The 14023-nt window shown below is 40.2% G+C and overlaps 1 protein-coding gene across 1 annotated transcript; it reads right to left on the bottom strand.

The window, feature by feature from the left end:
* Positions 1-1246: 1246 nt before the first annotated feature.
* On the bottom strand, positions 1247-5090 carry LOC134418207 (C-C chemokine receptor type 4-like). Its single transcript, XM_063156195.1, has 3 exons — positions 5028-5090; positions 4376-4604; positions 1247-3075 (listed from the first exon to the last, which is right to left on the bottom strand). Exon 3 carries the CDS (start codon positions 3057-3059, stop codon positions 1983-1985), a length of 1077 nt encoding a protein of 358 aa, XP_063012265.1. The 5' UTR covers positions 3060-3075; positions 4376-4604; positions 5028-5090; the 3' UTR covers positions 1247-1982.
* Positions 5091-14023: the final 8933 nt, after the last annotated feature.

Raw genomic sequence — 14023 nt, forward strand, 5'->3', positions numbered from 1 at the left:
CTTAGACTGGAAAGCAAGGGCCATTGTTGTTGACCAGAGGGATCACAGAGCAGGACAAAGGAAAAAGAAGCTGCAGTGGAAGCTGTCTGGCTTCCAGGGCAGTCTGTGCCCCAGACAAGTGCACAGCTCAGCAGTTCCCAGTGCCTCTGCTGTCAGCATCACCTGCTGTGAGGATGATGTGCCATGCTACCTTGGGATGTTATGATGGCTTCAGTGTCATCTGTGACAATTTGAAGCATCTCACACTTTAAATTTATTTTCCTTTTCAAGAAAGATGGGTGGCATAACCCACTCTTTCTATCAGTTTTCCTAAGTGATTACATTTTGGATTCTAAGGTTTTGAGTATTAAGAATTTATAGTCTTTTTCTTCAATATAAAGGCTCTCTCTTACTACAAGTAATGTCTTCCACAGCTATTGTTATCTGCATTAATGCAGATCCTTGCTTGTCATTCTCAGCAAACTGCAAATGGTAGTGCATTCCCAAAGTTATGATGGATACATGTGTGTGTGAGATTTAAGTGCACTGCATTTTATTTTCAGTCTTGTATCATGAGAGAGGTCACATGGAAATGAGCTTTCACTTACATCTCTCATTTAGAGTCATGAGCACAATGGCACTACAATGTTTTTACATTTCTTCTTCAGCCCTTTCCTGATACATTTTAATGCCTTGTTTGCTCTTTGCAGCCTTGGCTGAATGCTGAGCAGGCCCTTTGTTACTGACAGTGTAAGAAAATAATTAATCTCTTACTATAAAATTCATCTTTTATAGTAAGAAATATGAATTGTTGTTGTCCAGCAAAAAGACACACCAGAAATATCTTCTAATACATATTTTTCAACTCTTAATTTGTCTGCCACCACATTACTGATTTTTGGCCTATTTTAAAATCATTTTTGTGCCAAAATCTAAACACTGCTGTGTGAGTTTCCTTCCTGTTACAGATTGCTGATGAATTAATATCCTGTGAGCGGCTACTGGGGTATCACACTGCTTGCATTGTGCTGTTATCAAATGCAAGGATTCTATGTGTGGTTTCTAAGTTATGACATACCCTTTGTACACAATCTCTGTTTTTACTTTCTTTTGTTTTGCCGGATACATCTTCAGTGAATGAAAATCAAGTTTTGGGGTTAAGTACTTTTGGAAGAAAGGGCATTAATTTTAAAATATATACTTCTAACCAAGATGCTTCAAATTTATTGATGCATGCTGGAAAATAAGTTTTTTTAAACACTTTTATTCAAAAATATTCAAAATATTTCCCATTTTCATTAAAATACAGACGTGATATCCTGAATGACAGTGATAAAGTAATTCAAAATGCCTATATATACACCTACATATAGGCATATATGTCAACCTGAAAGAAAATGCACCTACAATGAAAAGTAATGGCTTTGCTTTGAGTCTTTGTGCACGTAGAGAATATATTTTGTGCTTTTTCTTAATGACAGGAGATATATCATCCCCCCTGAAATGAAACATTTAAAAGTAGCAGGTACTGCTAATAGCTGCCTAAGAGTCACAGGTGAACAAGTCCTACACAGATCAACTGCAGAATAAAAAAGTGTGGTTACAATCATTCTTCTTGAGTACATTAATATGTATTCCAAGTGCATGTGCTGATGACAAGGTGCTGTCTCACCTCTGCCCCTCCATGCAGGCCAATCTACTGAAGCTGGTGACAAAGAAGGCACACAGTGCACTGCTTTGCACAGAGCTGAGCAGTGATTTGTAATCACAGCAGAGAAACCTTGCATGTCCATCCTCCATGTTCCATATTTGGGACACCTTCTGTCATAATACTGAGAAAATCTAGAGGCACAAATAAAGCTGAAGTAAGTAATTATCCGGCACTAGCTTATTGTTAAATGTGTCTACATTTGCTTAGCTTTTCAAAATTCCTGCTTTTCAAAGTTCCTGCTGTTTGTTGTCAGTTTGCTTGCTGCTGAGTTCAGTGGCTGGTCTGAAATGTTTTACAGAGCGTCTTGGTCTCCTGTAGACTGTGTGTGGAATGAACTGGTAGGTTCAGTGTGGTAAGTGATGTGAACTCCACACCACTTGCAGAAATACCCTGGTAGCTGCCAGTTCTTAAAGAGCATCTTCAGGTACTTCTTGAATTTCTCCCCCATGAAGAAGTAGATGACTGGGTTGAGGCAGCAGTGAAAAAGGCCGAGGATTTCTGTTACCTGGAAAGCATAGTCCAGATTCCTGCTCACTTGACAGTCTTTAATGACTCCCATAAATTCCAGCAGTTGTAAGAAAATAACAATGTTGTAGGGGGTCCAAAAAAAGAAAAACACAATCATGACAACAAAAATCATCTTCACAGCCTTATTCTTTTTGTCATTTCTACAGTGAACTAATGTTTTAATGATCATGGAGTAGCAAAATGTCATAATTATAAAAGGGATTAGGAGCCCTAAAATGTTGACTTCCAAAGTGGAAAAAAGCTTCCATGTTGTGAAATTGCCTGTAAATCTCGGCTTGCAGGTAGTAAAATTATGTTCATTAAAAGACTCTCTAAATACAAGCTCGGGGACTGAGGCTGAAAAAGCTACTAGCCACACAACAAGGCTAGTAATAAAACCATGGAAGGTGGTCCTTGCTTTCAAGGAAAGCACTGCACGAACAATTGCCAGGTATCTGTCTATGCTCATAAGCATGATAAAAAATATCCCACTGTAAAACCCAACCAGGTAGATCCACGAAATGATTTTACACCAGGGAGTCCCAAAAACCCATTGGTCTACTGTGAAATAAGACCAGAATGGCAAGGATAAAACGAAGAGCAAATCTGAGATGGCGAGGTTTAGCAGGTACACATCAGTCATGCTCCTCAGCCTCTTGTATTTGAAGAGGACCACGATGACCAGAATGTTTCCAGCGAGCCCGACCAGGAATACCAGGGAATACAGAACGGGAAGGAAGGAGGCTGCAAACCTCCTGACGCCTTCTTTACTGCACAGTTTTGGAGCATCGTAATAACTATCATAATAGTCATAAAAGGTTGAGGGTTCGACTTCAAGGGACTCTGTACTTGAAGAACTCATGTTTTTTCCCCCAGTTCTGAGAAGGGAAGAATATAAAAATGTCAGAATATAAAAATGTCAGAATATAAAAATGTCAGTGGCTTTCAGTGCATCAAGACCACATAGTTACTCCACAAACCTGAATCAGAAGTGACAGCTCAGGACACGACTCACTGCAGGTTCTCAGACATTATGTAAGCATTATAGGATGGATGCATGTGCACATTTGAGCAAGGTATTGTCCTTAGCATGCATGTGCTTCGTCCTTGCAGTGCTGTGCAACTTGCATGTTGAGCACAAAGGGATGTTCAAATGGGTGACAGGAAAGCAAATAGGAGTGAAAGATGTGGGCCACATCAGTGTCAAATTAGAGAGAGTTAAGTTCCATGTAGAGCAAAGTAAAAAGCAAACTCAGTGTTCATAGCAGTTCAGAATTTTACTCACCCACCTTTCCCATCAGGTATATGTTACCCACCATAAGAAGACAGTGATAAACATTCATCAGACTTTTCTTATGCAATTACCTTTACTGAAAGCTGTCATGAGCTTTCAATAAGGGCTTATTTTCAGTGGCTAAATGAATTACAGGAATTTGTCATCTTCATATTTATGTTCTTTTCTAATAGGCAGATACAGAGTTGTAAGTGATGTAAGTTGGACACAGGGAAAATATCTTGCTGACTTACGAGTTTGTGTGTTATTCATATCACAGCATCATTTTTTTAGTTTAACATACCAGAAATTTAAGTCTGAGTTCTGTTCTTACTTGTGTCAGTTATTCACATCACAAGTGGCATTTTTTAGCCTATCATATCAGAACTCTAAGCCTGTGCTATTTTCTTCCCCTTTGTCTTCATTTTATGAATGTAAAGCAGAAGAGAAGTGTTTCTTAGATTTACTTCTCTTAGTCCTGTGTGTTGCTGCTATGTACCAGCAAACGTTGATAATCATTAATCTGAGACATACCGTGTGTGTTCCCAAGCATGACACCTTTCCAGCCTACAGTTCCATTCCATTCTACACAGAGAGGAATTTAATCTGATTTACAAGTCACAAGGACAGAACTGTTTGACACCAGTGATGTAGAAAAGACAACTTTACAGTAACTGCACCCAGACATACCTGAATTTAGTCTAGGTTCAGCATAATACATTTGAATACTTAAAAATATATGCTCACAGACTACAACCACGTCTGATGATGCAAGAATTCTTAAAACTGCTTAAAAAATTTACCTGAGCAGCTATAAATGGTAAATGAAAAAGTATTACATTCACACATATCATGAGTGTACATGATACAAAAATGTTTGAGCAATTGCGTTTCATGAATTTTACCTTTTCTCCTCCTTTCCTCTCAGATGAGATGAAGAATCTTCTTTGCTCTCAGGGTGCAGTCTCTTGCTTTTCTTCAGGTAGCTCTGCCAGTGAGGTGCTACCCACACAGCAGTGTTCTCCAGATGTAAAATGCAGATATCACTAGGTAGCTCTGTCTCTTAGCGGAAGCTTCAACTTCCTTAGACTTGTATCACAAGTACTTCTCTCCTGTGCTCATCAGAGACAGTCCCTTTAAGTCAGAAACAGAATTAAACACAGAACGTTTAAAAAAGCCCACAGTTTCCACTGGGAGACTGATTACTGAGTTAAAGCGTTTTCATTTCATCCAACAATCATTAAAAGTGATGTCACTAAGCACAGATGTCACTCAACTCTCATTCAACTGAAACCTTGTTCTTTTCTTAATCTCAGAAAAAAAATTCAAAGAATCCTCTGTAGAGAGCAGAGAGGAGGCAGGCACTTGGTGGGTGTGTGGGAAGTGTGTTTCTAGTCCTCTGACAGATAACTAATTTTGCAAGTTGCATTATGTAATTGTAGAAGAGAAAAGCTGTATAGATAGTGTAGGGAAGGTTCCTTCTAATCACTATTGCTTATCACTAACTCCTACTTATCATACTAAAAATAGAAATGAAGACACGTTAATTCACACTACCTTTTTTCTTGATGTCTTCTGTTGCAGATTTTATGTACAGCAAATCTACCTTCTACTATTGCCCAGGACAAAATGTAACAGTGGTCAGAACACTTAATAAGAAGTAGGATGTGCGCACGTGTGTGTGGTTTAAGGGCAGAGTGTGCACAGTGCTGAGGTTTACCAAGGCTTTCTGTCACAGTATGAAGCTCAGCAGCTTCTATGAATTTCTCTTGAGAGTGAGATGGGCCTTATTTGTCTTTTGAAGGATCCTGAGAAGGGAGAAGAGAGCATAGAGGACATATGGTAGCCAAGAGGGATGGTTGTGATTCCTGCCAACAGAACAGCTGTGCTGGCAGCTGGCAGGTGCTGGTCTCCTCTGTTTCCCAGAAAAGGCCAGCCAAGAAAAAGTACAACCCATTTCTCAACAGGGGAAACTGAAAATACGCAATGAGAAGCAGAAACAAGAAATCTACAGAAGGTGGTAGTGAGAGTAGTAAGAATCAGACAACTCTGTCCACAAGAGATTATGTTTTCTTGTTTGATCTCTGGTGTTATTCCAGACACAGGTGCAGCTTTTGTTCATTTATGCCATTTGCTGCTATCTCATATGCCTCTGACACTGTTACACTGCCCAATAACTGATGTTTGGCTGAAGAGCTTGATGTGAATGTAATGCGAAAAGCCTGAAGCATGAGATGCAGGATTTACTGGTCTCAGGTTTTGCCAGAATCAAACTGTGTGGGAAGGACCTTGTCAGTCATCTTTCACAAGCTGAATCTGTAGATTTTAAAATTGGTCTCTGGGAGATATTCCTCCTGTACTGGTTATTGCTCTGCAGATCACTTACATTTTCTCTTCAGTTTAGTAGAAGTCCTTAAAGGATGTGGACATCAGATAAGCTGACAACACTGTTGTACCCATTTCGTCAGGTCTGCTCACAGAAACCAGAACTGTTCCTCTTGCTGTTCTTTTGTCTCTCTAAGGGCGTCCTTAATCTCTTCTTTGACATGTTGTTGCACTAGAGCCACAAGCTCAGCTCTTCAGCCACAATAACTATGACAGAAAATCTTTCTTTGAGTGCATGCTTTTCAGGAAAGAAAACATCTCTTGCTCTTTATAATGCTCTCTTAGGCATTGATGTTTCTTAGTTCTGGCTCTAAATTTTTTCTCCTCAATAAGCCACCAAGCATCTGCATGTTTATCTTGTCCCACTCATTATTTTCAGCTCTATCAAACTAGATATCTTCTTTGAATTTCATCAGTGATGATTTTTCTTGATTTCCAGATGAAGAGGTGAATAGAACTGAATCCAGATATTAAATCTCTTTGACTCTGTAGGAACCCTGCTTGGTTAAGGAATGATTTCCCATCAGCAACAACATTTTGTGAGAGGTGTTGATCATCATCCATCACCAGTCTTTCGAGACCTATCCTTAGCACACAGGCTGCACTTCAGACATGCTTCTGATCTTTCAGGTATTCTGTCAGCAGGGAAAAAGTCTGCAGCCATGTGAATTCCAGTTTAGAATGATCCATATGGCACTAGCTTGAAGAAAGCATCTACCTGGCACAGTGCCTTTTGCCCAGTCCTTCTTTGGAAGGCTTTTGAGTAGCAAATGCACCTGCCATAATATCAACTCACTTCATACTAAATTGCCAGATGGGAAGAGCTGTCTTTTTAAGGAAATTGAGCAAGAATGTTTCTGCAGAAAGAGGAATGCTCAGCCACAAAAAAGAGAAAAACAGTTGCAGTTACAGATGCTGAAAACCTATGATGTGTGAACTCCAGAAAATGAAGATTAAAACATTTATCTGCCAGTTCATGAAAATCAAGAGGATGTGAATGAATTCTGGATTACCTTCTGACGGCTTACCAATGAACAGAGTCCCTGGGAGAGCCTGCATGGAAAACTGGAGAGAAAACAGGAAAAAAAAAAACCCAAAAGAAATCTCTGAGCAAATGAGACAATGCAGAAAATAGAGGAAAGGTGTTGTGAGTGCTGGTCCTGCAATTGATTGGAGAGAAAAGAGTGGAAGGGGCTGAGCATAACTGCAGTGTCCAGTGGGGGAGCTCTGAGGTTCCCTTGTAACACATGGCAGCCTGTCTTTTTCAGATGCTTCTTGGAGAACCTGGCAGAGACTAAGAAAAGGAGACTGGCAGGAGATGGCAAGATTACAGGGGAAGGGGAAAGCATTCTCAGTGATGCTGCTGTAAAACTCAAGGTTTTGCAGGGGAAGAGAAGAAGAGAAGAAGTCATTTCACCTCTTTACTAAATGGCATCAGGATATGTGACAGCAGTCGGATAAATCACAGGGTGGACCAAACCTGATTGGCCTGACTGGAAGGAGATTAATCTTTTGTATGGGATGGTGTCTGTGTGGGGGCACATTAGCTGCAACAGGAAGGAACTTAATAAAAGCAAAATGTGGAACAACCCATACCATAAAAAAACTTTGCTTTCCACCAAAAGATTATTTCAGCCCCTCCCATCTTTTATGGGAAGTCTTATCATTAATTTCACAGAAGGCATAGGAGTTTTGCCCAAGGAAGAAATGGAGATAGACATTTGCCTAACCCACTAAGTGCATACCACTGATATGCCAGTGCACCATCCATTCTGTCTGATCTCAGTGCTGGCCAGGGACAGATTATTCAGACAAGTCCTCATTTGGAAGAGGCTGGCCCATAAGAGAAGCAGATGACAGTAAATAAAAAGGGACAACTATTCCAAGAAGTAGTATTATGACTGATTATGTGGATTGGTGCAGGATTCAGGCTGCCAAAGTCACAGATGGGCAAAAATTTACCTTCCTCATCAAACCTTTCTCTCCCTCAAGTAGCCAGCTCCTTTGTGTGTTGTCTGGCCTTGTGGGGTTCTTCTTTTGCAGTTCAGGTGAATTTGAATCACTTTTTGCACATCTGTAGCTCCCATTCTTCCTTGTTAGCAAAGTGTTTGCACTACCAGTTCATTGTACAGTTCCTTTCCTTGTAATTTCTTAATGTATTCCAAATTTCCTGTAGCAAAAAAGAGCAATCTGACAGAGAAGGTTCCTTAAAAATGGAAGAGAATAATTTCCTAGTTTTAGAGACATCCACTATTGTTGTTTCTCAGGTGATTCACTCACAATTTATTTCAATCTTCTTGAATGCATGCATTCCCTTTGGCTAAGATAGCTGTTTGTGCTGACAAGGAAATTATTTAAGCCGAAGACATCTTTTCCTTGTTCAGTGTTAAGCTGCAATTCCCCTAATTTTTTTTCTTTCAGTGGACCAGTCCTGTGCATTCTACTGTTTCTTTCCACTGGTGATTCTGTGAATGGTGTCAGTCATCCTTTTCCTCAGCCTCATTTGCTTTCTTTCTACATGCTGTGCTTGCAAAGCTGCTACAGACAGAACTCCTGATTTAAAAAAAAGAACTGAAACTTCCTACCTCAAACATGACAGAAATAGTCATTTTGTATGCTGAATTTTGCTTAAAATACAAATCACTGATGCAAAAAACATCAAGTGACACTTTTAGGGGTGATGAGTTTATTCTTCTTAAATGTGAAATGGCACAGCAGGGAGCTTTTTTGACATGTTCAGTGATCTCTTAAATGTCACCAAGCAGTTTCTACAGGTAGGTAAGAAGTCGGTGCTGTTTCCACTCTGAGGAGTAGCTGACACCCAAGATTGAATTTTTTTTTTCTAAATGTCTCAGCCATCACCTAATCATCACTATGAGATCCTCTTAAAGGCTGGCCTTTCTGGAAAAAAAAAAAAAGAAAAAAAGAAGAAAGGCAGTGGTGAAAGCAGAAGTGTTCTCAGGCCACTTTGTGATGAGTTTAGATACAGAGGAAGGATGGCAATGTGGTGTAAAGGCTTTGTGTTCTGTGTGCTTTGTGTTGGTGCCCCCCAAGTCACAAACACTTCAGTTGCTGGTAGCCTTTAAAAGCTTATTAAATGACTGGCCTTATCCTGAACATCTGCATCTTCAAAGTCTCTCCTGCCTTGTTCCTTCCATGGCAGATGTAATATAAAGGAGGCTAGTTAAAAGAATTAAGGTATTTGCAGAGGATCAAGAGAAAGTAAGAACTAATACTTATCTTAATGATTGCTAATCTTTCCATGTTTGCCAAGGCCCAGGCACTGTGTTATCCCATGGAAAAGCTGTTTCATTGCAAGGCCTGTTCAAGACAATCTGTATAGCCAACTTATATAATATTCAGTTCAGTTTTAGTAGCAGGGGAAACCACTCAGGACACCAAAATAAAAATGTGACAGGCACAACAAAAGGTTTTCATTGGAGCATCTCTGTCATCTTTGTGATTCACAGGATATTCTGATGTGCTTTGTGAATTGTTGGTGAAACTGCCTGTAGTTAATTTTATATCCACAGACTTTCATTTGCTTGCAAGCATATAAATAAAACCTTGGAGAAAATGTTTCTTCCATCAGCACAATGTAATGACTAATTTTTTCTTACTTTTCATAAACATATTTTTTACACTCTGTACTTGCTCATCAGTGACTCCACTTGCTTGACTGGGGTGCCCTGCTTTAGCCATGAATGACTTTCAGGTCTAACGGAGTTGAATAATGCCACCTTCTGGGGGAAATGCAAAGACAGCACTGACACTAAAGATGGGCACAAGGAATGATGGAATGAACTCAGTCAGGGCTGTGTGAGCTAGGGTGATTACAGGGGTAGTGAAAGGGTGTGGTGACTCTGGAAATATTTGGCTCCAGGTGCTGTTAGCCTTGTGCAAAAAGACATATGCCACTGTCTACAGCTGCACCTTCTGAATCTGACTTGAACTGTAAACCCTGGCCTGGGCATTCTGTGTTGCTTTTATTGTAACTTGAATTTTGTCCATTCCTTCACTGTAGCTTCCTGAAACCTGAACTACCAGGAGGATCTGGAGAGCAAGGCTCAGCAATGGGACCAAGAAAAAGGAACTAAACAAGAGACAAAGTAGGATGAGCCTTAATGATTCAAATGAGGGCTCTCTTGGGGAAAAAAATCAAAATCAAAACAAAGCAAACCACAAAAAAACCGCAAAACCCAAAAGCAAAAAACAAACCAAAACACAAAGCAAAACAAAAAACACAAGAATAAAACCAAACAATCAAAAAGGAAGTAGAAAAAGCATATCACAGTATGAGGATACCTATTTTCTAACACAGGAGTCCAAGAGGGAGGGGGACTACAATAAAGCAGAGACTCACTACAGAGGTGCACTGAAGCCACTTAGGGGTTATGACCTGGTCAATTTTAGTAAACTCTAACACTGCCATTTCCAAAACAGGCAAACCCGGCTTTGAGCCTCCTCAGACACAATCCTTCCAGGGCAAAGAAGATGTGAAGTGAAGGTCCTTCATCTGTACCAGGAGACCTGTGTTGATTTTTTCAGGAAAGGAAACGGTATCTTGTGACACAGAAAAGAAAGGCTTACAAACACTCTGGAAAGGAGATAGGATCAAATGAAATGCAATTGAAAAAAACCCACCAAAAAGCAGAAAATCGGGAGATGTACTGCCTTCAAGAAATGGTCTCTGAGGAAATGAGCTGCAGTGCAAATGACCAAACCAGGCCAAAACAAACTCAGAGATGTTGCAAAAACAGGGGAAAAAATCAAGGAGGAAGACACAACTTGGAGGGGAAGATATGAGGGACATTGCATGGGTACTGAAAAAGAAAAGGAAAAAAAAAGCAAAATCTTCGGTGAAGGGAAAGCTATGAAAAAGCATGGCATACCATCAAGTGCAGGGACATGCACCAAAGCTTGCCCAAATTGATCCCCATTGAAGGCCAAAATGGTAAAGAAAGATTTAAGAACACTCTGGAATGGAGATACCACCAAGGGAAATAAAATTGAAGGAAAAAAAAAAGAAATTTGGGAAATTTAGTGACTACAAGAAAATAGACAGGGATTACATCAGGTGCAGTGCAAAGAACCAAAAGAGGCCAAAACTAACCTCACAGATGTTGCAAAAGCAAGGGAAAAAATCAAGGAGGAAGACACAACTTGGAGGGGAAGATATGAGGGACACAGCATGGATACTGAAAAAAATAATAAAATCGTAGGTGATACAAAAGCCATCAAAAGCCATGGCATGCCATCAAGTGCACCAAAGCTTGCCCAATTGATCACCATTGAAATCTCAAGACTTCGTTTCCCTTCCCAAAAGGAAATTTCATTTCCTTCATCCTTCATTTCATTCATCCCTAGGAAGTGCTGAAGAAGCAATTCCTGGGCACACTTAGCCAGCTCCCCAAGCCTGGATGCTTACAGGCCATTAGCACTGCTGATTCCCTTTTTCCTGTGGGAAAAGCTCCCATTGCCTTGTGCTCCAGCTGTGGCCAAACTGGGATCTATGAACTTGATCTATGTTGCTCAGCAATTGCCTGGGGTGAAGTGGGGAGCAAAGGGCTGTGGACAAAGGTGGTTCAAGAACCTGCTCCAGGTGCGTTTCAGATTTACCATTTCCTTCTGGTTTGCTCCTTCTTGGTTGGAGACTGGAGAAATCATTGAAGCAGCAGCTCGGGGTTTCAAGCAGCTATTACCTGCACGGAACCGTCCTGCTCCGTGGCACAGGAGATTCCTGAGGGGGACAGCAGCCCGTGTCTGACACCAGGGGGAACTGTCTTGTCACAGGAGCCACCGCCGCTCTGCCTCTTCGGTTTTGTCCGTGTCCTCCGATGTGCCCTGCAAGTTTGGGCCACTGCAATCTCTGCTGGCATTTCTATGCCTCTCGGTGGCGCTGGCTTTAATTTTAATGTAGCAAATTGATCAGCTAAACGTGAGCTCCTCATGGGAGAAATGCAGCTTCTCAGCTGCTGCATTATCCTGGCATATTGGACCTACGTGTTGTGGGACAGCAGTGCTGCAGCTGGATATGGGGCAGTGACAAATGCATGCAATTTATCAGAGACTTAAAATCTGAGTGGGGTGGGAAACAGACTGTTCCAGTGACAGCAGCAGTTTGAAAATGGATTATATTCCCTGTATAGTGAAAGAGCAGTGCCAGAGTTCTTGCTGGCATTCTCCATTCCATTCACCAGCCTCTGCCTTCAGTGATGCGAAGTTCATGTGCTCCTTCCTGCTGATTGAAATATCATGGTTAGAAATGTGGTAAATGCAAAATGTTCTTCAAAAGCAAACCATTTTCATCATGTCCAATGGGAGTTGTTTCACAGTATTTCTTTAGGGAGAGGAATGAAAAATGCAATATATAAACATTTTTGTGATGCATATCATTGTAACAAGCAAAATCAGACAGGAAAAATTGGCGGATTTTTTTTTTTCCATTTTGAAAACAATGTGTTAACCCTGGCCCTGTAAAACACAGATCTAGAGGTTTGGGTGTGTATATGGTGAAAACCAAGCTCTAACAGTGGCTACGAAATAAATTAGTAAGTTCTGCTTACAAGTGACAGCAGAATTATTGCTAACTTCAACAGAAACTAAATTTATGTGGTTAAGTGTCAGAAAAACATTTTTAATAGTTAGAAATAGTTCTCAATTTTTGCTTTCATTACTGAACTTCAATTTCAAAATAATAACTCTGGATGACACAGAATTTCATTAGAGTTTCAGGTGTCCTAAAGATTTAAGAAACTGAAGTGCAAACTAAAACTTTGAGCAGGACTAGGTATGTTCTTAATACAGAAAATATTTCATTCAGTGGCTATTTTAGAAGTGGTGTGTTAATGGCCTTTGGCAAATATGCATCATGCTTGGGCTATAACTACAGAGGAAAGACATTACCAGATGGGACCTGAAAAAGCAACAGTGGGTAGAGATAGTGCAACTTCAGATTTTCTTTGAAAAATTATCTTTTTTTTTTAGTGATAGCAGGACTTGGGACTTGCATAGATCAGACTTGTTCCCTCATTGTCCTGCTAAGACTAGGGCCTTATATCACTCACAAGATCACAGTGGGGGACCTCACAAAGGTTATAGAGACAAAACAGAAATGACAGAACTTAACCCATAACCCATTAATTCATTAATAGTTTCTCTTTGAAGAACATCATTAAAATTTCAGACTACCCTGGGCCAGGACTTCAAATCCACTTCCACCAAATTCTGAACCCAAAGGAAATATGTGGATTGTGACTGGTCCTTCTGGTGCCAGTGTTGGAAATGTCAGCTTTCACTGCTGAGCAATTTCCTAGGCCAAACTGATGCTTTGACCAGCTGCACTTCTAAGCTTTTTGCATAAGTTTTTTTGTTAAAAAAATCCTCAAGAATCAAAAAAAAAAAAAAAAAAAAGAAAAAAAAAGGAAGAAGAAATGTAAATCCTATTGTTTTGGAACTGCGTTGTAATATTTGAATGAGGTGCATTCACAGTGGCACCTAAAAAAATACTGATGTCCATGTATCTCACTGCAAGCAGTTCAGCTAAATATGGGTCTTGTTTATTCTGTTTTTAAGTAGAACATGAAATATAGTCATGAACCTGCCAAGGACATTTGGATTCAGGTTTTACTAGTTCCTCAAACTTAACCCAGCTGGGAAAAGATTTATAGTAAGTGTCAGCGTGATTCTCAAAAAGGAAAAAAACTTGATAATAATGAAAAATTGGGATGCAAAGATGACTCATCAACCTCAAAACCCCAAAGCCCAACCCCTACCCCCCAAACCCAGCGATTTCCTCACCTTCTTTTTGCACATCTAAATTCTATTCAGTGGATAGATACAAGTGTGTGTGCATTTCCATGTGTAACTTGTGACTTGCTAAGTAAGCAAGAGTCTGTCCTTAATTTATAGCGGATGAAAAGGTTTTATTCCATACTGAGAGAGTGATTTACTTTCTCATGGGTAATGGGGAGGAACTGGGTGTTGCTGCTCCTCAGGGATGTGTTGATCCAGTCTAAGGATAAATGTATCATTACTGCTGTACACAGAAAAGCTTTGCAGGTCAGAAACCAACCAGGCAGTTAGAAAACAGCAGCTTCCTGCTGCAGAGGTTTTGAAAGAGAAGTTGTGCCTTTAAAAAAAGGCTACAATTAACTGAAAGTCCAGTT

The sequence above is a fragment of the Melospiza melodia genome, chromosome 1, assembly GCF_035770615.1.
Source record: "Melospiza melodia melodia isolate bMelMel2 chromosome 1, bMelMel2.pri, whole genome shotgun sequence".
Classification (NCBI taxonomy): domain Eukaryota; kingdom Metazoa; phylum Chordata; class Aves; order Passeriformes; family Passerellidae; genus Melospiza; species Melospiza melodia.